At 39.9% G+C, this 23,108-nt stretch overlaps 2 protein-coding genes across 2 annotated transcripts; both read left to right on the top strand.

Annotated features, from left to right (window-relative positions):
* Positions 1-3,755: 3,755 nt before the first annotated feature.
* Positions 3,756-10,463, top strand: rgs18 (regulator of G protein signaling 18). Its single transcript, XM_034105298.2, has 5 exons — positions 3,756-4,053; positions 4,498-4,602; positions 4,795-4,856; positions 6,422-6,588; positions 8,115-10,463. Exons 1-5 carry the CDS (start codon positions 3,932-3,934, stop codon positions 8,367-8,369), a joined length of 711 nt encoding a protein of 236 aa, XP_033961189.1. The 5' UTR covers positions 3,756-3,931; the 3' UTR covers positions 8,370-10,463.
* Positions 10,464-21,210: 10,747 nt separating this feature from the next.
* LOC117462915 (regulator of G-protein signaling 21-like) lies at positions 21,211-22,168 on the top strand. The gene is made up of 4 exons (XM_034105282.1): positions 21,211-21,221; positions 21,511-21,590; positions 21,668-21,834; positions 21,992-22,168. Exons 1-4 carry the CDS (start codon positions 21,211-21,213, stop codon positions 22,166-22,168), a joined length of 435 nt encoding a protein of 144 aa, XP_033961173.1.
* Positions 22,169-23,108: the final 940 nt, after the last annotated feature.

The following is a 23,108-nucleotide window of genomic DNA, read 5'->3' as shown; positions in this document are numbered from 1 at the left end:
GGCTCAGAGCCTCAGGATACTGAAATCTGTATTTTTAAATATTTTTTTCCTTCTAATTTGTTATTCTTTTCAAAGTAACACACTGTTATTTACTCACCAATAACACACAATTATCCTTGCTTTTATTTATTGGTTTAATTCCATAATCTCGGGCTTTTTTGGTGTCCGTCAGGAACTGAATTTCAAAATAAAAATAACAATAAATGATAGATAATAGATTAAGAGCGGTGAATCATCTTAAATACAGGAAGCGCTCAAACGTTTGTGTGAGTTTAATGCAGGAAGACATCTTATGGGAACTTTGATTCTTTTGAATATGTGGCCCTTCAGCTGAAATGCTCCTCTCGAGCTCTGTTCCTAAATATCTATAGGCCACCCAAATACTGTGCAAGCTTCTTTGATGACTTTACTGAACTGCTGTCTATAGTGTGTATTGACTTTGACCGTCTAGTCATTGTTGGTGATTTTAACATCCATGTTGACAACCCCCAGGACAGAGGGGCTAGAGAACTGTTTTGTGTTCTTGATAGCTATGGACTGACTCAGCATGTGACGGAGCCCACGCACAATAAAGGGCACACTCTGGACTTAATTATCTCAAAGGGTCTGAATATCTACAAGGTTGTGGTGACCGATGTTGCACTCTCTGACCATTCCTGTGTTTTCTTTGAGAGCTCTATTTCTATCCCTCCCCTGTTCACAAACATTTTCAAAAAGAGATAACCACTGTTATGACCGGCCCGTTGGCCATAACAGAAAAACCAGGAGAGACGCTCAAAGTTTCCAACAATCTCCGCACTTTATTCGGCAACACCAAAAAACAGCAGAGTGTGGACGAGGGGTAAGGATCACGGTCAGTTCCTCCGCAGCAGGCTTGGAGAGAGTCATGACGGGCTGTAACTCCGGGCAGCTGGGCTTTAAGTAGCACCTCCGGCCAGGTGTCCCCGATCACGCTGATTGGACCTGCAACAACATTCACACCCTCACAGGCCCCAGGCTCTGGGGCCGTCACAGCCCCCCCCATGAAGTCAGGGTCCCCAACAGAACCCTGGCACCCAAATCAACCACTTTACCAAAACATAGTGCCCACCACAATGAGAGAAAACAACAGGACACTGGAATGCTGCGACTATTTAACCCACACTAACATGGCATTACTCACCGGGGGCCCGAGACAATGCATCCGCCACCACATTGTCCCTCCCCTTGATATGGCGAATGTCCAAATCATAGGACTGGAGCATCAGAGCCCAGCGCATCAGCCTTTGGTTAGGGCACTGTAGAGAACTGAGAAAGGTTAACGGGTTGTGATCCGTAAAGACCACAACCGGTACCGAGCCAACATACACACTGAAGTGCTGTAACGCCAAAATCAAGGCTAGTGTTTCCTTTTCAATCACTGAATAGTTCAGCTGATGTTTGATAAACTTTTTTGAAAAGAAACTAACTGGCTTATCCACACCCAAATCATCAGGCTGCAACAGCACCGACATAACTTGCATCCATATCAAGTTTTACTGGTTTCTCCCACTGTGGACCTGCCAACACAGGAGCGTTAGATACCAGTGACTTAACGCTCTCAAAACTTTTTTGACACTCAGAGGACCAACCATATTTAGCTTTACCCTTTAGTAGATCGGTGAGTGGCGCAACCACAGCAGAGAAATTTCTGCAAAAACAATGATAAAAAAAAACCACCATCCCCAAAAACCGCATCAGCTCCTTCTTAGTTGTGGGTGGAGCATAGTCATCAACAGCTTGCACCTTTGCGCGCACCGCACACACTTTGCCTTGCCCCACTATATGACCCAAGTAAGTAACTGTGGCCTTTGTGAACTCACACTTGGCGAGGTTAACTGTCAGATTAGCGTTAGCCAGGCGGTCAAACTATTTTTTCATGCGATCAAGATGGACCCCCCAGTCATCCGAATAGACGACCACGTCGTCCAGATATACCGAGCATCCCTCCAGATCTCCAACAACCTTGTTCATCAGCACCTGCCCATTGCCTGGAAAGTTTATATGCTGCGTATCACAGTGCACTGAGATTTGTTACTAACTGTAAAGCACTTACTCATCACTGTACCCTGTATGCCAAGGCAGGTCTGCCTTCACTAACTGTACGGAGGCTCATTCATTGGTACATGTTCATTTATAAAGCCATGTTGGGTAAACTACCTTTTTATATCTGTTTATCTATTAAATGTGCCAAGTGCTAGGACTGTCTTAGGGAAGAAAGCTTTTAGATGTGCAGCTCCACTAAATTGGAACAGTCTGCAAACCTGTTTAAAACTGAGCACTTTGGTTCCCCTGCATCATTTTAAAACTTGGCTGGGTGACATGCTGTTTGATACTCATGGTACCTGTCACTGTAAATAGATACAATGTACTGTACATTATGTTGTATGTCATCCTTATTGTTGTTCTGTTGTTTTTATGTTACATGTGTAACTAATGTCCTGCAGGTCACCCTTGAAAAAGAGATCTTTTGATCTCAAGGGGCTTTCACCTGGTTAAATAAAGGCTACAAACAAACATATTACTAGACCGACTGGAAAACTGGGTGGGACATTCGGAAACAGTTCTAAATTGGTTTGAATCCTACTTAAAGGACAGAAACAACTTTGTTTCTATTGGTAAATACACATCTGAGTTGACATGTGGGGTTCCTCAAGGCTCCATCTTGGGGCCTCTTCTCTTTAACATCTACATGCTACCACTGGCTAAGTTAGCGCTGAGCTTCAGTCTGCAATGTTCAAAACAACAGATAAAGCCAGAAGTCTAGGTGTAGTCATGGACTCTGACCTGAGTTTCAACAGTCACATTAAACAGTTACTAAATCAGCCTACTATCACCTAAAGAACATATCTAGGATTAAAAGACTAATGTCACTGCAGGATTTGGAAAAACTTGTCCATGCTTTTATCTTCTGTAGACTCGACTACTGCAATGGTGTCTTCACAGGTCTCACTAAAAAATATATTAGAAAGCTGCAGCTGACAATTTGTTTTGGTCTACAAACACACCAAATACAGCAATAAAATGATGATCAACAGTATGATGATCTTTATTCTCAGTGAGTGTGCACTGGAGGCTTTGAGTTTCCAAGTTGCATACTGTACCAGTATGATTATTATTCTCCTTTAGCAATTTGTACATTTGTTTTGAACACTAAAGAAACATTGTCAAGGTCCTCCACTGATATTTTTAAAGACACATTTTTAGTATTTCTATAAAGGAGACATCACATATATCTAGCACCCATTCCACTGTGTCACATGAGTTTGTCTTTCTTCATTAAGGCGCTGATGTTCTGGAAAGAGCAGAGCCCACAGGCGGCACAGGCACATTTTTATTATTTAGTCCATTTCATTCTGTACATCTCTGCAGTATCTGGCCTTGCTTGTTGGGCAAGTGGAATTGCTGAATAAAGAAAACGCCCGGGATCGCACAATTAAAATGAAGCTAAAAAATGATTAAATCAACAACATTAACCATATAAAACCATTGTAATAGTGACAGTGTACAAATATCACGAAATCTACCAAAATACTGTAGTTGTTTTTAGGGGCCCCTATGTTATTAGATCATAATTACTTGAGGACAATGTGTTATTGAATAATTATAAGATATAACCTCACGCAAAAAGAAACAACACAGCAAAAAAACACCCATGGATGAGCCAGCTGTCTTTTTCAAATTTCTAAGGAAACAGTTGACAGGATGTTGGACCCAGGGGCTTTTCTGTATCACTGATGGAGCTGTTAGCTGCAAGTGGTAACACCATTACAGGAAGTAGTGCAAAAGGTATGGGAAATGAAATGCAAGCAGGTTTTATAAAAGACGAGATGGTTCACCGTGTGATGGGTAAAAAAATTCAGAGAGCTATTTGTGGTGTGCCACTTTGCACAACAGATACACACAAAACAGCATGGAGACGCTTCTTTTTCTATTTCCTCAATTCAACTACATGGCCCCAAAGGAGGAAGCGTATTTCAAAATGTTTGGTCCACAACACTCGCAGGCACCAAAGATGAAGGACGATTTTAGCAGGTTGGTGTGTGAAACTCAGCTGTTTTCTATTGTTTACTTGTTTTAAGAGGAACTCATTTCATAGTCTGTTTTAGTAAATGTAGAAAAACAAGTGAACTTTTGTCATGAGTAGAGATATAGCAAGTTTCTTTGTGGTCTCTTCTTACTAAAAAGCAACATAATACTGCGTGATCTAATGTTTTTATATAGTACCTGAAAATGAGTGCAGTTGGCACCATTTAAGGTTGATAGACTTCCAAAAGCTGAGTCCATGAACACGCTTACAAGCGAGACTTTTCTTCCAATTTGTATTGGACCACAAAGACATGTTGTGTAATTGATGGCACTTTAGCAACGTGTCTGTGAGGAGTTATTCTCTGATAACTTGCTGATTTGGTTCACAGTGCGACAGTTTAAGGGGCTGACAGTTTGTGGAACTTGATGTATTTCCTCCTGTGTTTGCAGACAGAAAGACAAGGAGAGGAAGAGCCGACTCAGCCTTTTTCTCACCAAGTCGGGCTCTCATGAAAACGTCAGTCCCCATAAAAAGACAAATACGCCACCCAGCAAGTAAGGCAAAATGCATTTATATCAAATATTGTGTTTGACAAGTCTTACTCATGTTTAACATCGGTTTCCAGTACCCTCCATGACTCATTGCACACTGGCAGCAACATGGCATGTAGACGTGTCAAAGCATACCTCAACACTACTTGCTGCATCAATAGGGAAGAGCTGAGCGTATCTCTGATTTTCTTGCAGCATCTCACCAGAGGCGGCTTTGCAATGGAGCGACTCCTTTGAAGAACTGCTGAAGCACTCAGGTCAGATTAATGCCCAAAGCTTCACTAGTACGTTGAGGCAAATTGTTGCACAAAAGGGTGTCTTCTGCCCTCAAACTGTTTGCTACCTTTGAATTGTTAACTGATTAGAAGTGCTAGGGGAAATCAATAGTTAACGGAAGGAGAAGTGCTAGTTTCACTACATCTTTTAATGTTTGTCCGCACAGATAGCAATACAGAAACTGTGCAACTTCCTCATAAGCACAGACGTTGCGTTGTAGTGTCACTTTGAAACACTGTGAACCACTGAATGTGCTCATTTTGGAATGGTTTTATTGATAGCATTCAAGATGTATAATACTATAAGTATAATTATGCTATTGAAGGGTTATGTTATTGCTAAGTTATTGTTTGTACAGTTGGCCCTTTTTAGTGACTTTTAAGAGTAAGGAACAGAGGTGTAAGAAGTATTCTGATATGTGTGCAGTACAAAGAGTACCATTTTGATTGTGCACTAAAATACTCCCTCTTATATGATGTTTCAGAATTAATATTACTGCTACATTAATGCATATGTTTCTTTTAACAGCTTTTGATTTATGAGGGTTGCAAATTGTAACTCCATCTACACTCCATATTCAGCAAATGTATCCTCATACACAATTCATACAGTATGATATCTTACAAAAAGTAATTTTTCAATGATACATACATGAAGTCTTTACAAAATAAACTTCTGTCTCCACAAGAAACAACTTGGTTAGGTTCTTCTGTGGTTTAGGTTCAAATAACTAAGTCACGTAGTTACGTGACAAGTAAGTCAATGTTTAGATTAAAATAGCTACTGAGGGGGCTTTACGTACTGTAGGTACAGAAGTTGCATGTCAACTAAATAAATGATGGTTTCACACTCACGCAGAGCGGTCTGGTGTTTTTAGACCCTCCTTCTACCCTGACATCATACCTACATGTAAAACCCCCGCTCTTTTTTCGTACAATTTCCCAAATAAATAGAACAAATATCATAACCATATCAACACATCTACACACATACGAGATCTGTTATCTAAATGTAATCAAAGCCAAAGGTCAGACAAATGTAATGAAGTAAAACATAATTCAAAATTCATATTTGTATTGTGTGCCTGTGAGATGTTTACGTTCTTTAATGTTCATAAGGTCTTTATTTTTCTCATACTGCCTGTTGCAGTTCACCCTCTGTCTGAAACCAGAGCCCATTCTGCTCTGATTTGTTAGATAGCTCTGTTTTGGTCAACCGCTTAGAGATGTCCTGCCCCTTAGCCTTTAGAAGCGCAAGTGTTACAGAGTGACTATGTTACGGAGGTTAACAAAGGAGGATCTTAGCCTGCTTTTGCAGACAATTTACATGCACAAAAACCTATATAACATGCTACAGGAAAGGGTAACTGCCAAAAAGCATAACAGGGTCCCTTTAAATCCAACCAGTGGTCCTTAACACATCCTGATAATCTAGTGTGAGCTTTGTTTACCCAAAGGTCCTGACAATATACATTTTATGATGAACAGTAGTGCGTCTTTGTATTGTGTTTATAGTAAATAACATTGTCTTTGTTTCTCTTCATCAGATGGGGTGGAAAGCTTCTCTCAGTTTCTCAGGACAGAGTTCAGTGAGGAAAACATTGAGTTCTGGTTGGCCTGTGAAGAATACAAGACCATTGATTCTGAGACCAAGCTGCTGTCCAAAGCCACATATATTTATACGGTTTATATTGAATCGGAGGCGCCTAAAGAGGTACGGAATGGCATTTATATTAATCATAAACTGTGTATATGTAATGCTGCATAATAGGCTATTATGTTGAGCTGCAAAGGCTCAACAACGCTTTACCTTTGCCTTTGGCTTTTGTAATGCTGTTGGAGGTTTGAAATATATATGTCATTATATGAAAATAACAGTGGGCGAATTCTTAAGCATTGCATAGTTATGAGCCTTCAGCGGTTTGACCTTTGCGAACAATCGTTAGGAGCAACCGCTTGCTGAGGTCATGCATGTAGTGCAAAGCAGCTCAGGTTATTTCTGTGTGACACAGTCGCAGTTTCGAAGGTTTCCGTTCCATGCAAGGATGCTGCGACCACCGTGCGATATACTTTCATGACCTGCAGTGGATCTGACCGTTGAGAGTGTGCTGTCTGGTTTGTGGTTTCCACAGTCCTCTGCAGAACTGCAGAGAGCATCACCCACACACTTTCATTCTAACATGATCGCCTGTGTAAATATGAAACATGCTGTGCTCGCTTGACAGAATAAAACAGCTTGAGTGATTTGCAGAGATATCCAAATGTAAATGAATGTAACCTTCAATATTTAAGGTGGGAGAGTTGCAGTTTGATATGCATTAATATTTGAGAGCTGTGGTGAATATTTTCTATTGCTGTGTAAAAAGCTTCATCGCTGATATTTTCAAAAGAATGTCTTGCCAACATTGTCCTTATCAGTATTTAAACCTACAATTCATTCACAAAAGCAGGCATCAGATGATTAACACATGGGGAGCGGATGTTTGTCAGTGAATGCCTTAAACCGAATTAAGCTAAGAGACGGCCAAAATGGAGAATCTCTCCTCATCAGCTCTCAGTCTCTTTTATCACCAAACAGCAGGGTCATGAATAAAACCATATTTTAGCTTTGGCGCATTTGATTTCCCCTTTGGAAATAAATTATTGTATTCAGGTCGGGGAGAACTTATTTCTCAGGAAAAACAACATGCATACAGACACTGATTAATAAATGGACAGGCTTACTAGACATAGGCCCAGGGGCCAAACATTTCTTGTTGTGAAGTCACGAGAAACAAAGATTACTAAATAGAGCAGAAAACATCCGAAAAGAGATGCAAAACATTCAGAAAGACGAAAAACAACTAAAAAGCAAATCTAATAGACACAAAGTGACCGCATTTTAACACCAAAATGACATGCAAAACATCTACAAAGAGATCCACACCAATAAAAAAGAGACAAAATACAACCAAAGCAAAACGCCAGCAAAGATATGCAAAATGACCAACAAGATGTATCTGTTGGCCTGAAGCTCCTGTTCTTCATGTATGTAGGGGTGCATTTGCCCTGGTTACGCCCAGGGGGCTTTGTCTCCTTTTCTATCTATGCTTACGTGCAATGCCTGCACTGTCATAAACCTTATCCAAATCATGACAAAAAAACTGACTAAACTGTGCATCATTGTATATGGTGTATTATTTGATATAGATGTAGTTGAGTTTTCATTCATTGTGTTTTAAATCATTTTCTTTAATTTAGGTCAACATCGACTACAACACCAAGATGGCCATTCAGAAGGTCCTGGCAAAGCCCACAATGAGCTGTTTTGAAGCAGCCCAGATAAAAATCTACAGCCTGATGAAAAAGGACTCCTTTCCCAGGTTCCTCAACTCTGACATTTATTTGGGTCTCACCAGGAAGAAAGGGCCTGGGGCCAACATGTTTCGCAGAAGGTCACGCTCCTGTGTATTCAATGACAGGGGTGAGGCTACAAATGAACCTTTGGCCTGGTAGAGATAGCATTTCAATGTTGTCCCTCACTCTGTGAAATAGATTTTTAAATAACAGATATTCCATGAGTAGTGTCATAATTGTTTAACTGCACAGTGCTAATTAGCCACAGGTTTGCTTCTGCAGATTGAGTGTGTTATTTGCTTTCTTTTCAAGAAATATATGAGAATATTGTTACCACTCTCAAGGATGTAATATGAATACAGCTACAGCCGTCTGGTTGGCTTAGCGTAGCATAAAGACTGGAAGCATAAGGAAATAGCTAGCCTGGATGTGCACAAATCTCTAGCAAAATAGACCTAGCATTAGGCGTAACATGTTATAGCTCTACTGTTTAATCTATTCATTGACTGGATGAGGGTAGCCACCGGGACGTAACCCATTGGTTTGCGGAGTTTGACCCTTTAGCCTTCATCATCTTGGTTGTCTGAGACCAGAAGTGGCCATATTTGAATGATAGGGTGAAGCTGAGGAAGAGCAAGGCCCTAATGAGGAACCAGCAAAAGCTAGAGCTAGCTAGCTACTGACTTCAAGCTAAATGTTGGAAGCTTATTTTGTTTAATTAAAAAAATGCTTATATTACAACACAGTCTCATGGCATTTGGTGTTATAGTCACGAAATTAATCTATTGATTTGTGTTCACCAACACAATTTTGCCATTTTCTTCGTGTCACACAGAACGATTTTTAAAAAAAAGACAGAATTCAGTATTCTGAGGCTCTTTGCCCCATTTATTTTCCTCGCGGACAGCAAAAAAAAACGACATTATACAATTTAAAATAAAAGGGATAGGGTTAGGCTTAGGGTAAGATATTGAGTAAGACCCAACCGGACAAAAAGACGTGCTGCAGGCACGAAACATACTACCAATAGAAATACATTGCTTTTAAAATCGTTCTGTGTGACAAGAAAAAAAGGCGAAGATCGTGTTGGTGAACACGAATCAATAGATTAAATTAATTTAATTTTGTGACTATAACACAAAATGCCGTGAGACTGGGTTGTATATTACAAGTAAAAAATGACATGTTGGGTTGCGGGAATTACACCGAAACTTCCTGGAGTCTTTGTTTGTTACCTGACAACTTCACAAAAATGAGGACAACAACACTCAAGAAAGATAAGATAGCTGTATCCCCTCATTTCCGGCTAAGCTAAGCTAACTGACGGCTAGTGGTAGATTTGTATCTATCCTACAGACAATTGGTATACATTTTCTCATCTCACTCTGTTTTATCATCTTGGCAAGAAAGTGAATTAGCGTATTTCCAAAGATGTCAAACCATTAATATACTACCCCTCTGTACAAGAGATGACACCACTAGCCGTTCAGCCATACAAATACGTTTGAAATGTTACGAGGCAATTACTTCAGACAAATGTGGTTATCTTAAAATAATGTTCATCCTCTGGACGGATCAGAACTGAGTATTCACTTTGCACATATGGAACAATCTCTCTATTTACTTTCCTCGGGGTCAAAATACTGCTTGTGGATTAAACCTTTATTGAAGAATTGTATGTTACTTTAAATCTTGCAAAACTTGAATGACAGGCAGTGGGATGTTTCGAGACAGAATCTCAGCTGAAGTGCCTGAACGCTACCGACAGTACCCAGTCAGCCGTACAGGCAGCCACACTGAGGCCCCTCTCCTTCTTCAGAAGCATTACACTTCAATTGCTTTGTCTTCCAAACCAGCAATAGAACTGTATATGTCCATAATACAGTTGAAATGGCAAACAGGCTAATTGTACCATTTCTAATTAAAATGGACTAGATTTTATCCCTGGCACTGTCAAAAAACCTTTCAGTCTACCTTGCAGTGAAAGCCTGCAGCCAAGGTGACTGCAAAGCACTGAACGCTTTTAATGAGGGATTTACAGTATATCCCTCTTTATAATGAATTAAAATGTATCAATTTTCAGTCCGAAAATCCATATCTTATATGAATACTAATATGAAATTATATGACTTATGATTGCTGCTTTTTCAATTTGCTGCCATCTAATATAATTTATCTATGTTCATATGTTGCCTTGCTGTTGCAAAATGTATACTAAAGTCAAATAAACACTTTTTTAATAAAGTCGTTTTAATGAGGGCTTCAGTGTCATTAATTAGTTTGAACCACATCTGAATGTGAAAAATGGAGACATAATGTGTGCATATTAGACTAGTGGAAAAAAAATGTATGTGTTGCTCCCTATTCCAAACCGCTGAAAAATGAATATACCTTATCAACTCCCATTGCTCTAGCACAAAACTATTCATGTGACTGTATATCTCTTTCAACTGAGGAGGAGGAACCTATTGCGGTGAGCATGTTGTAACTTCCGGTTGTTGTTGTTGTTGTTGTTGTTGTTGTTGTTGTTGTTGTTGTTGTTGTTGTTGTTGTTGTCGTTGTCATCTCCGGGTATCCCATGTGCCTGTTCTGTTGCTGATAGCTTATTAACTTAACTTAATCGATCGTTTTAAAACTCTTGATCACGGCAAGTGCCTGACGTTGTAATCACACGTTACTACAGCTTAAGCACTCACAACTCTCCTTCTCTTAGCGACTGTAACTCCACAGTTGCCTACACTCTTTTCGGGTTTGCTAACGGTAGCTACTTTAGCTTGATAGCTAGCCATGGCTCTTTCCCCACCCTCGGGTGTAATTTCCTGCTCTTCCTGTCTCATGTTTGGTTACTTACCGGCCTCCTTTACTGGTAAGGATACATGTGTTAAATGTAGTATAGTTGTTAGGTTGGAGGCGGGAATCATAGCCATAGAAGCCCGGCTCCGCAACTTAGAAAGTAACTCAGCTACAGCCCATGTTAGCCAGTGCGGACCGGCCAAAGGTAGCTCCTCTTAGCCGTCCCCCGGCAACTCCCGAGCAGCAGGGAGACTGGATGACTGTTCAGAAGGGGCATAACACGAAACCCGCAGGTCCCCACCAACCCGTTCACGTATCTAACAGATATTCCCCACTCAGCGAGACACCCGCTGAGAAGCCAACTCTGGTTATTGGTAGCTCTATTATGAGACACGTGAATTTAGAGACCGAAGCCTCCACAGTCACATGCATTCCGGGGGCCAGAGCGGGCGACGTTGAGGCGCATCTTAAACTGCTGGCTAAAAATAAACGTAAATACATTAGGATTGTTATTCACGTCGGTGGTAATGATGTTCGTTTACGCCAATCAGAATGCACCAAACTTAATGTGGAGTCGGTGTGTAGTTATGCTAAAACAATGTCGGACACCGTAATCTTCTCTGGTCCCCTCCCCAATCTGATCAATGATGACATGTATAGCCGCATGTCATAATTTCATCACTGGTTGTCTTGGTGGTGCCCAGCAAACAATGTGGGCTTCGTAAATAATTGGACAGCCTTCTGGGAAAAACCTGGTCTGATTAAGAGAGACGGCATTCATCCTACTTTGGAAGGTGCAGATCTCATTTCGGCAAACATTTCAGGGCTTTTTGGACTTAATCCATGACAAACTGGAGTTGAGACCAGGAGGCGGAGTCGCAGTCTTACACGCTTCTCTGCGGTCTCTCCTGGGCAGTCATCCATAGGAATCCCGAACCCAATAAAATACCCAATATTAGCGGTGTGTGTGTCTGCCCAAGGACAATTTAAGGTAAAACCTAATAGAGGTGTCATACATAATAACCTAATAAAAGTAAATGTAACAACTACTACAGTGCAACAAAACAGGAAGATTAAATGTGGTCTCTTAAACATAAGATCTCTAGCATCTAAAGCAATATTGGTAAATGATTTAATATCAGATTATAGTATTGATATATGCTGTCTCACTGAAACTTGGTTGAGACATGAAGAATATGTCAGCATAAATGAGGCCACTCCACCCAGCCATGTCAACACTCATATTGCTCGAGGCACGGGCCGAGGAGGTGGAGTTGCAGCAATCTTTGACTCAAGTTTACTTATCAATACTAAACCAAAATTAAATTATACCTCCTTTGAAAGCCTCGTTTTTAGTCTTACGCATCCGACCTGGAAAACTTTGCAGCCAATCTTATTTGTTACAGTGTATCGTGCACCAGGTCCTTATTCAGAATTCTTATCAGAATTCTCTGAGTTTTTATCAACTTTGGTTCTTAAAACAGACAAAGTAATTATCGTAGGTGACTTTAATATTCATGTTGACGATGATAAAAATAGCCTTACTGTTGCATTTAACTCTATATTAGATTATGTTGGTTTCTGTCAGAGTGTAAATAAACCAACCCACTGCTATAATAACACTCTCGACCTTGTTCTGACTTATGGTATTGAAATTGAGCAACTATTAGTCGAACCGCATAATCCTGCTTTATCCGACCATTTCTTAGTAACTTTTGAAGTACTATTACGAGACTACAAAGCATTAGTCAAAAGCTCTTGCAGCAGAAACCTATCTGTTAGTGCTATAGCCACATTTACGGAAGAGATTCCACCAATACTTAACTCGATAGCATGTCTGCATGTAGGGGAGGAAACTTATACAAAATGTACACCACCCCAAATTGATCATGTTGTTGATAGTGCTATAGATGCGCTGCGAATAAAATTAGACTCTGTTGCTCCTTTGAAAAAGAAGAAAATAAAACAACATAGATTAGCTCCATGGCATAATGCCGAAACCCGCAAAATAAAGCAAAAGTCTAGACAACTTGAAAGGATATGGCGTTCCACTAAACTTGAAGAATCTCGTTTAATTTGGCATATTACTCTCAATGAATATAAGAAAGCACTGCATAAAGCGAGAGCAGCCTACTACTCTTCATTAATAGATGAGAATAAGAATAATGCAAGATTTCTTTTCAGCACTGTAGCCAGGCTGACAGAGAGCCACAGCTCGATTGAGCCTTCTATTCCCATAACACTCAGTAGCAATGATTTTATGTGCTTTTTTAACGATAAAATTGTTACTCTTAGAAACAAAATTAATGACCTCTTGCCTTTGACCAGTATAGTGTTATCAACAGCTCCCGGAAACGTAAGTTCTAATATTACACTAGATAGTAAACTAGAATGCTTTTCAGCCATAAACCTTGAACAATTACATTCAATGATTCTCTCTTCTAAACCATCAACATGCATGTTAGACCCAATTCCAACTAAGCTGTTGAAGGAAGTTTTTCCATTAATTAGCACTTCTTTATTAAATATTATGAATATGTCTTTATTATCAGGCTATGTTCCACAATCATTCAAAGTAGCAGTGATAAAACCGCTTCTTAAAAAGCACAACCTCGATCCAGAGGTTTTAGCCAACTATAGACCTATTTCTAATCTTCCGTTCCTCTCAAAAATTCTTGAGAAAGCGGTCGTAAAACAGTTGTGTGATTACTTAAAAAACAATGATTTATTTGAAGATTTTCAGTCTGGCTTTAGAACACATCATATCACAGAGACAGCTCTGGTTAAAGTCACAAATGACATTCTAATAGCCTCAGACAAGGGACTTGTCTCTATTCTTGTTTTGCTCGATCTCAGTGCTGCATTTGATACTATCGACCATGATATCCTATTGCAAAGACTAGAGCACTTAGTTGGCATACAGGGAACTGCTTTAGGCTGGTTTAGGTCCTATCTATCTGAACGCTCTCAGTTTGTACGTGTTAACGATGAATCTTCCACGCAAACCAAAGTTAGCCATGGAGTGCCACAGGGCTCAGTGCTCGGACCTATTTTGTTCACATTATATATGCTTCCGTTAGGCAATATTATAAGGAATCATTCTGTAAACTTTCATTGTTATGCGGATGATACTCAACTATATTTATCAATCAAGCCTGATGAAATTAATCATCTAAATAAAATTCAAGACTGCCTTAAGGACTTAAAAACGTGGATGACCTTAAACTTTTTGATGTTAAACACGACCAAAACTGAAGTTATTGTACTTGGCCCGAAGAATCTACGAAACAAATTATCTAAAGATATACTAACTATGGATGGCATTAATTTGGCCTCCAGTGAGACTGTAAGGAATCTTGGTGTTATATTTGATCAGGATTTATCCTTTAACGCCCACATAAAATCAATTTCAAGGACCGCCTACTTCCATCTACGTAACATTGCAAAAATCAGGCATATCTTGCCTCAAAACAATGCAGAGAAACTAGTCCGTGCATTTGTTACTTCAAGGCTGGATTATTGTAACTCTTTATTATCAGGGAGTACCAAGAAGTCAGTCAAGTCGCTTCAGCTGATTCAAAATGCTGCAGCTCGTGTACTAACCAGAGTTAGGAAAAGGGACCACATTACTCCTGTTCTGGCTGCCTTACACTGGCTCCCTATAGAACACAGGATAGAATTTAAAATTCTTCTTCTCGCCTACAAAGCCCTTAATGGGCAGGCGCCATTTTACCTTAAAGAACTCATTATACCCTACTGTCCTACTAGGGCATTGCGTTCCAAGAATGCAGGGTTGTTGGTTGTTCCTAGAATCTCTAAAAGTACAATGGGAGCCAGAGCCTTTTCTTATCAAGCTCCACATTTGTGGAATCAGCTTCCAGTTTGTGTTCGGGCGGCAGACACCCTATCCGTTTTTAAGAGTGCGCTTAAGACCTTCCTTTTTGATAAAGCTTATAGTTAGGGCTGATTAGATTCAACCCCTAGTTTTGCTGATATAGGCTTAGTTTGTCGGGGGACATCTTACTTCTTCCTTCTCTCTGTCTATACCTGTGTACTCTCATGTTCCGATTAACCCAGCTTCCCCAAATGTCTTTATTTTTGGCGTCTATATACGCCGGGATCCGGAGTCATGGATGATCCTGCGGTCCTGTGTCCTGGATCGCGAGCCCTGGATCGCGAGTCGTGGCTGTGGTCCTGGATCATCGGTCCTGGATGGATATCCTCGTGGATTCATCTTCCTATTATACACACATGCATTTCCAAACATTTGGACTACCTATGTTGCAAATGTATTATCTTTTCAATTTACACACGGCATCTATTGCACGTCTGTCCGTCCTGGGAGAGGGATCCCTCCTCTGTTGCTCTCCCTGAGGTTTCTCCCATTTTTCCCTTTAAACTGTGGGTTTTCTTCGGAAGTTTTTCCTTGTACAATGTGAGGGTCTAAGGACAGAGGGTGTCGTATTGTCATACTGATATTCTGTACACACTGTGAAGACCACTGAGACAAATGTAACATTTGTGATATTGGGCTATATAAATAAACATTGATTGATTGATTGATTGATTGATTGATTGATTGATTGATTGATTGATTGATTGATTGATTGATTGATTGATTGATTGATTGATTGATTGATATATGTATGCACAGGCTACACTTCTGACAAAGACAAATACATTTGAATTTGGAATGTCAGACATCCCACTGAGTTCACCCCCAAAGTATGTGCGTGGAAAAAATAAAGGAGTAATTAATAATGTCAACTGCATAGAGAATACACACATATTAGGGCTGTCAAGTTAACGCGTTACTAATGTGTATTTGTCCTCGGCCCGCCCCGTAGTTTCAGAACCCAAAGTGGTGTTGTTGTTGTTGTTGTTGTTTTTGTTGTTGTTGTTGTTAGTTAGATGGTGGGAGAGGGGGGGGTGCTAGTGAACTGTCAACGGGCGGGAAGCCTCGCTGCGGGGAAACGGCGGACCTCTGTCGGCGCAACTTCGATGAGGTCGTTTAAAAACATAATAAAGTAAGGGCGGTGCCGACCGTCAGCTAATAGCTGGTTTAAATGATTTATTCGAGCACGCAATGTTTTGAACAGACATCCCCAGTCAACTCTTTTTTCTTTTTGTAGTCCTTGCTGTTCGCGTCCGGATATCGCCATCTGTAACCACAACCTCACACACTGGTACTGAATGTGCATCAAAGTCTTCCTACCGAGACAAATATACCAAAAGATGTATGTAAACGACAGAAGAAGCGATTGAAATGGGTATTTCAGTCGAAGGCCACGTCCCTCACCTCTGTAAACCAGTTGATCGGAAAACCAGTTAATCCGGAATGCTAGGCGTCAACCGCACTTGACGACCGGCCGTTCTGTGGTTCTCCAGATTCTACAGACGGCCAGTCCGCCTCTGCTGACAGCCCAGCTCCTGCCGCTCGCTTGCGGCAGACCACGCTTGAAAGTTTGCCGGGGAGACGCCTGGACAACAACAGCGATAGCTAAATGGGTGGCTACAGCTTAACATTGTGGAGGACGAGGGGCTGCGTTAGATAATTCGGATCGCATCCAACGTGTCGACTGCACATCACAGCACATTATTTTGACCGTAGGTGGGAACTTCAATCTCATGCTTTGACTGTTATGAAGACAGAGGAGAGGCATTTTTCCGACAACTGTAAACAGGCTTGTCTGTTTGAGCAACTGGCTCAGTGCAGAGAAGTAGACAGGGTTGGGAGAGAGTGTAAGAGAGAGAGGTTCCAGGTTGTGTGTTGAGAATATTCAGGAAAATATTTGTCACATACATGAAACTCATTGTTCCAATGATAATAAACAAACATTTGCATAAAGCATATTTGTCCACTCATATGTTGATAAGAGTATATTCCTAAGGTACATTTAGAACAGATACAAAATGTTGTGATTAATTGGCGATTTAACTATGTGATTAATCGTGATTCAATATTTTTACATTTTATTTATCACATATAAAACACAGAAAGAGTTGGTTTATCTCATTTACATAGATGCCAGGGTTCTTTCAAGAAGCCTTCCCAGACATCTCAGCCTAAATAACTATAATTTTGAAAAATAAACTAAGAAACAGAATTCAATACCTCACATTTAACATGAATTAGGCATCCACGAGTCCACTCACACACGGAGAAGAGGGGGAAAATGTAATGCGACTACTGAGTTCTGTGGAAACAGCTTCCAGTTTGTGTTTGTGAGGCAGACATCCTCTCCACTTTTAAGAGTATGCTTAATAATTTCCTTTTTGATAAAGCCTATAGTTAGGGCTGGCTCAGGCTTGCCTTTAACTGTGGGGTTTCTTTGGGAGTTTTTCCTTGTACGATGGGATGGTCTAAGGAGTGGACACAAGGTGTTGTGTTCTGTACAAACTGTGAAGCCCCCTGAGACAAATGAGTAATTTGTGATATTGAGCTATATAAATAAAATGTGATTGATTGATTGTCGATTGATTGGATGAAGTTGTAACAAATGTCGAAGGAGCTGTCCTGGTAAATTCATTACAGTTTAAGATTACCTGCCCACTAAATAAAAATTCCCATTGGTATTTAAATGTGTGACTCAGTCTGCACAAAAAGCCTCTGAAATGATCCACAAGTCAAACATGATCCACTGGAGGGAAACAAAAGACTGAAAGAACAGTTACCCTAACAATATAATGCTTGTAAAACTAAATGAGAACCAGTACTACATGTATAAAACAAAACAAAAAACACATTCTCTCAAACAAATGGGTTGCTTTTTAAAAGATTCCTCAATCTTAGCAAAAGTCAGTCAGAAGTTTTGCACCCTAGGGCACTGGTACTAACACTTTTTCACCACATGTTTCTAATTTAAGAACATATTTGTTTCATCTTAGAAGCTTTTATCTAACTCTACGTGAGACAAATTTAGTAACAGAGTTGCCGACTCCCAGGCTTAGATATTGACTTGTGAAATGTACCCCATACAAATCCGTTTGCACTTGATGCTGCTGGCCTGCAACGATATCGACAGTCTCAAGGTGAAACTTTGTACTTGCAATACTAAATGCCAAACCAAAGTGTTGGGACCTCAACAAGGAGATTGTGTTTATATGGGGGAAAACTAAGATTCAGTTGAATGATTGGCGGGCAACCTCCTACAACTCTGAAAGCGACCACATGTTTGCCAATGAACAGTTGAGTGGTTTTCTTGAGAATTTAGACAGATTCTCTGCTGAAGGCTAAATATCATTCAAACCATTTCTGTAGAAAAATACTCTACCATCTGTCAGCTGCATTGGGCCAAGTGGAAACATACTGAACATTTTGTATCTTTGTTTTTTTTTCACTGAGGTCGAGTAGATGCTTGACCTTGAATTTGTCTATCATTTAATTTGCTCAATGTTATTTTTAGGGCCATCAAAAATCGGAAAAGATCACTGCTGAAAAGAAAAAAGTAACAAATCTCACCGCAAGGATCCCTGTTGTTTGCTATTTTCATGTTACAAGTTGAGACAAATACTGTAGATGAAACACTTTCTAATTAAATCACTGGCATGCTTACTGATTTACTTTCAGGGATTTGAAAACTAATTGGAATAGGTTTTTCGTGCACCAGCCCCCACAGGAGAAGGGTCAAAACCATGTTTGTGATTGGATAAATAAAACAAGCAGGACCAACAGCAAAGAGAAATTGCTATCAATGACAGAGAAAGCTGTTGTCGAATACAGATTGGGGGCCTGAAGAGGACGAGAGTGCCACCCTGTGTAAGGTTGGAAAACATGCATCTTGGTATGAAGTGCTTTGCTGTATCACCAAAGACACTTGGTCTAACCCATTTCAATTTATTTGGGAATATATCAATGATCTTTTACAATAAGCTTTTTCCGCGTTGTCCCTTTTGCTGTGGATGGATACACTGACTGTTCAGAACAACTTTTACAGAACAATACAGAACATCTTGAGAACTTTGCAATGAGTTCACAAAGACACTCCCCAGTTCTACTTTCCTGGCTGTGCCATTTTTGAAAAACAAATGTCTTGACCTGGTGCGTCTACAGTACACACATGCAAATACGGGTAGCCTGGGTGTTTTCCATCACCTGTTGTGATTTACATTATTGGTTTGTTTGGGCCCTCAACATCTCCACCACTGACAGGACAGAATAAAACCATGGGTTAAAACACACTGGAAGTATTGTATCTGATATACTGTTTGGTTTACAATTTAATGTTCCTTTTTTTTTACACCTAAGGGACATTGCTCCACATATAGCTCAGGATAACGTGACTATGTATGTTCCTTTCGGCTTTGCAATGGCAAGTCAGAAATATCGTTCCTGTGTTGATCTATTTGAGTCTTTTAAACATAGAACATTAGAACATTTAAATCAAACATCGTTTGATGAAAGTTGAAAAGTACACTAAAAACACTGAAAAGAGTTCTGGGAGTTACAATCGTGCTGGTTTCCGTGAGAAAAAAATCAATATGTTCTTTCCATTGGAGTACTGCAAAATATAAGCTCTGTGTAAAATATAAACGATGAGGATACTAACACTTTTAGTGTTTAGTGCAAGATGGTCTACACAAATGAAAGTTTTACTTTTCTGAAGCGTAACTCCAATCGTCAGAAGAAAAAGATAACGGCTAAAAACAAACTACACCAAGGATTCATAAATTCATGTCAAAAACATAAAGGTGAACTAATGTTCAGCTTGATGGCATGTATAAGTAACTGCCTTTTTAGAGACAAGTAAAAGCTTTGCTTTACTTAATCTAACCCTAGAACCCTAAACCTGTCATAGAACACAACGTAAAACATTTCTTGAGCCTGTGAAAACCACCAACCTTACTTCAGGCATCTTAAAAAACAATATTAAAAGAAAACCTTGACGGCAAGGGAACGAGGAGTCCAAAAATGGTAGTAATAACACTATTGACACTTTTCATTAAATGATTTACCTAATATTCATGCTCGCGAAAATCATCTAAGAATGCTAATGTTTATTTTCTGCCAGTTGGTTGGACTCTCAACCGTTTTAGTCCACACTGAAAAATCCCAATGAGTGCTTTACGGATTGCCATGGAAGTGATTAAAGACAATCCTGTTCCCCAGAGGATGAATCCCACTCACTCTGGGGCTCCCCAGACTTTTCCCGTAGCACCACCAGAAGATTTGTTTTGAACTCTTGACCACCATTAAATAGATAAGCAAGGACATTTGTACAGATATTTATATTCCCCATAGGATGAATCCCAACAACTGTAGTGATTCTCTGACTTTCCATATAGCTCTGCCAACATGTAAAAGTTCAAACTTAGAAATATCTTAACCTACTCAATGCATCGGCACTAAATGAAGTACCTGAATTTGGTGATCCCCTGAGTTCTTTCCTCGAGGACCAATATGAGGTTCACGCCTTGACAACTACTGGATGGATTGCTATGGTATGTGGCACATTCATTCATGTTTCCCTCAGGATGAATTGTAATACCCTCATCATTGACTAAATGATGATACTAAATTATACGCTTTTAGTTTCAAAGGTTGGTTTTCCCCAGCATTACCTGAGGTATAAGGCACACATTGTTCATTTAATGCTTGTTTATGCTTTTGTCTTGATGAATAAGGAACACTGCAGATATGCAAATGGCAGGATGACGAGAGTTTTCCTTAACAGTGAATTTGTTTTTGGCTATTTGTTTATGGTCGGGAGCTTCCTGACCATTGCTTAATCCTTTAGTTAAATCCTGTTCTGAATTTGAAATGTAGTGCTCTACCACAGCAGGCAGAACTTTATGTCATGATATACTGTATATGATTATACTCGCTTGCCCAAAGTAGAATATACAGTAGTTATTACTGATGAATGGAAATCTAAAGTAGTTAGTAGTTTAAATCATCTGAATTCAGGTTATTTATATAACTACTTGCTATCTTCATTTTGTCAAATCCACAGTTATGATGAGCACAGTTTTGAAGAACATTTGCGGTCATTTAAAATCACAGCCGAGCTCTTCCAGACACGGAAGGATGCCCCGTCTCTCCCGACAACAACACTTTGCATAAAGATTTCCATATATTCCATTCATGTTGGGTGTGGGTCATTTAGATTTGTTCAGTCACTTGACTCCTTCCTTTCCAAACAATCACAACCCCATCTTCAGTCTGGCAGGATCTTATCTGTGTCTCTCTTCCTAACAGGACTAGGAGATGGCTATAAAGTGAGTTACTGCATATTTTATTTTTTGGAGGTCTTTACCTTTTTTAAGCAGGCAACAGCTTACAGCAACCATGTGGAAAATATCGAAGAGTTTTCTCACTGTAAGTCTCAATTTGCATTGTGTCTTGAGATCTGAAGGGTCTTCTAGTGATTTGTTAGGTTGATGTCAATGCTCTGAACTGTTTGCAAGTCATTTTAAAACATGCAAGTGTGGTTTGCAGGTGCATTGTGCTGTTGAGTTCACAGATAACTTGGCTAGTGATAGATCTTGATGCTCTTTTCAAGGGTAGATTGTGTTGCTTTCCCAAGGATCCACTGGGAGATGTTGAGACTTGGAGTGAGTCCGTGGACAAAGTCCTTGGTTGTAAAGGTACGAGTCTCTCCTGTCTGTGCATATACGTGATTGTATATATTGCTATCCAACCTAAACAAAATTGTGATTTTCAGCCGGGCAGATAGCTTTCCGGGAGTTCCTGAAGTCCCAGTACAGCGAGGAGAACATTCTGTTTTGGCTCGCCTGTGAGGAGTATAAAAAAATCAAGACGGCGCCAGAGATGATCTCCTCCGCCAACAGGATCTACTCCGAGTTTGTCCAAACAGAAGCGCCGAGACAGGTAAACAACTGCAAGCTGAAAGAGAGAAAGAGTTATTTATTCATACTCTGAATTTAGAAGGCCTTTAGTGGCTGCTTCACGGTGGTACAACCTTAGAAATGTGCTCACAAGTTGTTGAAAATAGCTGCTGTAAGACGGCGATATCGTTTGATTCCAGATCAACATAGATTGCGGCACCAGAGAAAACATAACAAAGAACATCTCCAAGCCCTCCCTGACTTCCTTTGATACGGCACAGAAGCTCATCTACAGTCTGATGGCCAGGGATTGCTACCCGCGCTTCCTAAAATCTGGCATCTATCAGGGACTGCTGAAGAGAAGCGATTCAAGGTGACTCCAAACTGACAGCCTCTCAGATGGAGGCTCGCCAAATCTGCTTTCCGACTCTCATCTGCTGTATAGCGCTCTTTGATTTCAGTGTGGTTAACAGGTTTATGCCATACAATCCAAATCCCAAGTGTAGCAGAAATAGCTTCTTTTGTTTCTTTCCTTAACCTGTGTGATTCAGTAGACAGTTACATCTCAAGAGAATTTGCAGCGTGTATTATACCTTATCTCTTTAATTATGTCAAGGTCAAATCTATAAAGGGATTGTGCACATAATGCTTGTATGATTACCTTTTTTTCCCCTCCAGATTAATTATTAAAAATATTCATTGTAAAATATTATTATCACTTTATCTAAGTGATTATACCAATATAAATCCAAATATCCTTTACATTTCAAGTGCAAATAAATATGTGAGTGTTTTGCTATGCTTCTGTTTCAGCTTTTCTTGCCTGATTTGTGGTATATCTAACTAAACATAAATCAGTTGAATGACATTTGAGTGTGGCCCTCTTGAATGCGATCCAAATCACTTTTGTTGTCGTCTAACCCTAACCCTGACCCATCTGTATACTGTAATACGGTCATTGGTTGTAAAATAAAACACGAAGGACAAAGTCCTTCATGCAGCTTCATTCTGAAAACAAGAAGAAGCAACTGAAAACTGCCTCACACTTCCGTTCTGTCTTTGTGTGGTTTACATCTCTGCTGCATTTTGTACATTGTGAGGAGGAACCGCATGAACGTCTTCATTTAAATTAGCCAAAGACCGAGGCGTGAAAAAGTACAAGGAGGGTTCAAATAATCTGATGTAATGGGAAAATCCTCTTTGACTAAGCTTATTCTCCCTTATTTAAATATACCATCAAAGAAGCACCGTTTATATTGTATCTATGTAGAGTTCTTCATAGTGTTAGACAGTAGTCATTGCTTTATCTTTGTTTTT

Source organism: Pseudochaenichthys georgianus, chromosome 17 (genome assembly GCF_902827115.2).
Source record: "Pseudochaenichthys georgianus chromosome 17, fPseGeo1.2, whole genome shotgun sequence".
Lineage (NCBI taxonomy): Eukaryota > Metazoa > Chordata > Actinopteri > Perciformes > Channichthyidae > Pseudochaenichthys > Pseudochaenichthys georgianus.
This window is presented reverse-complemented; position numbering and strand designations above follow the sequence as displayed.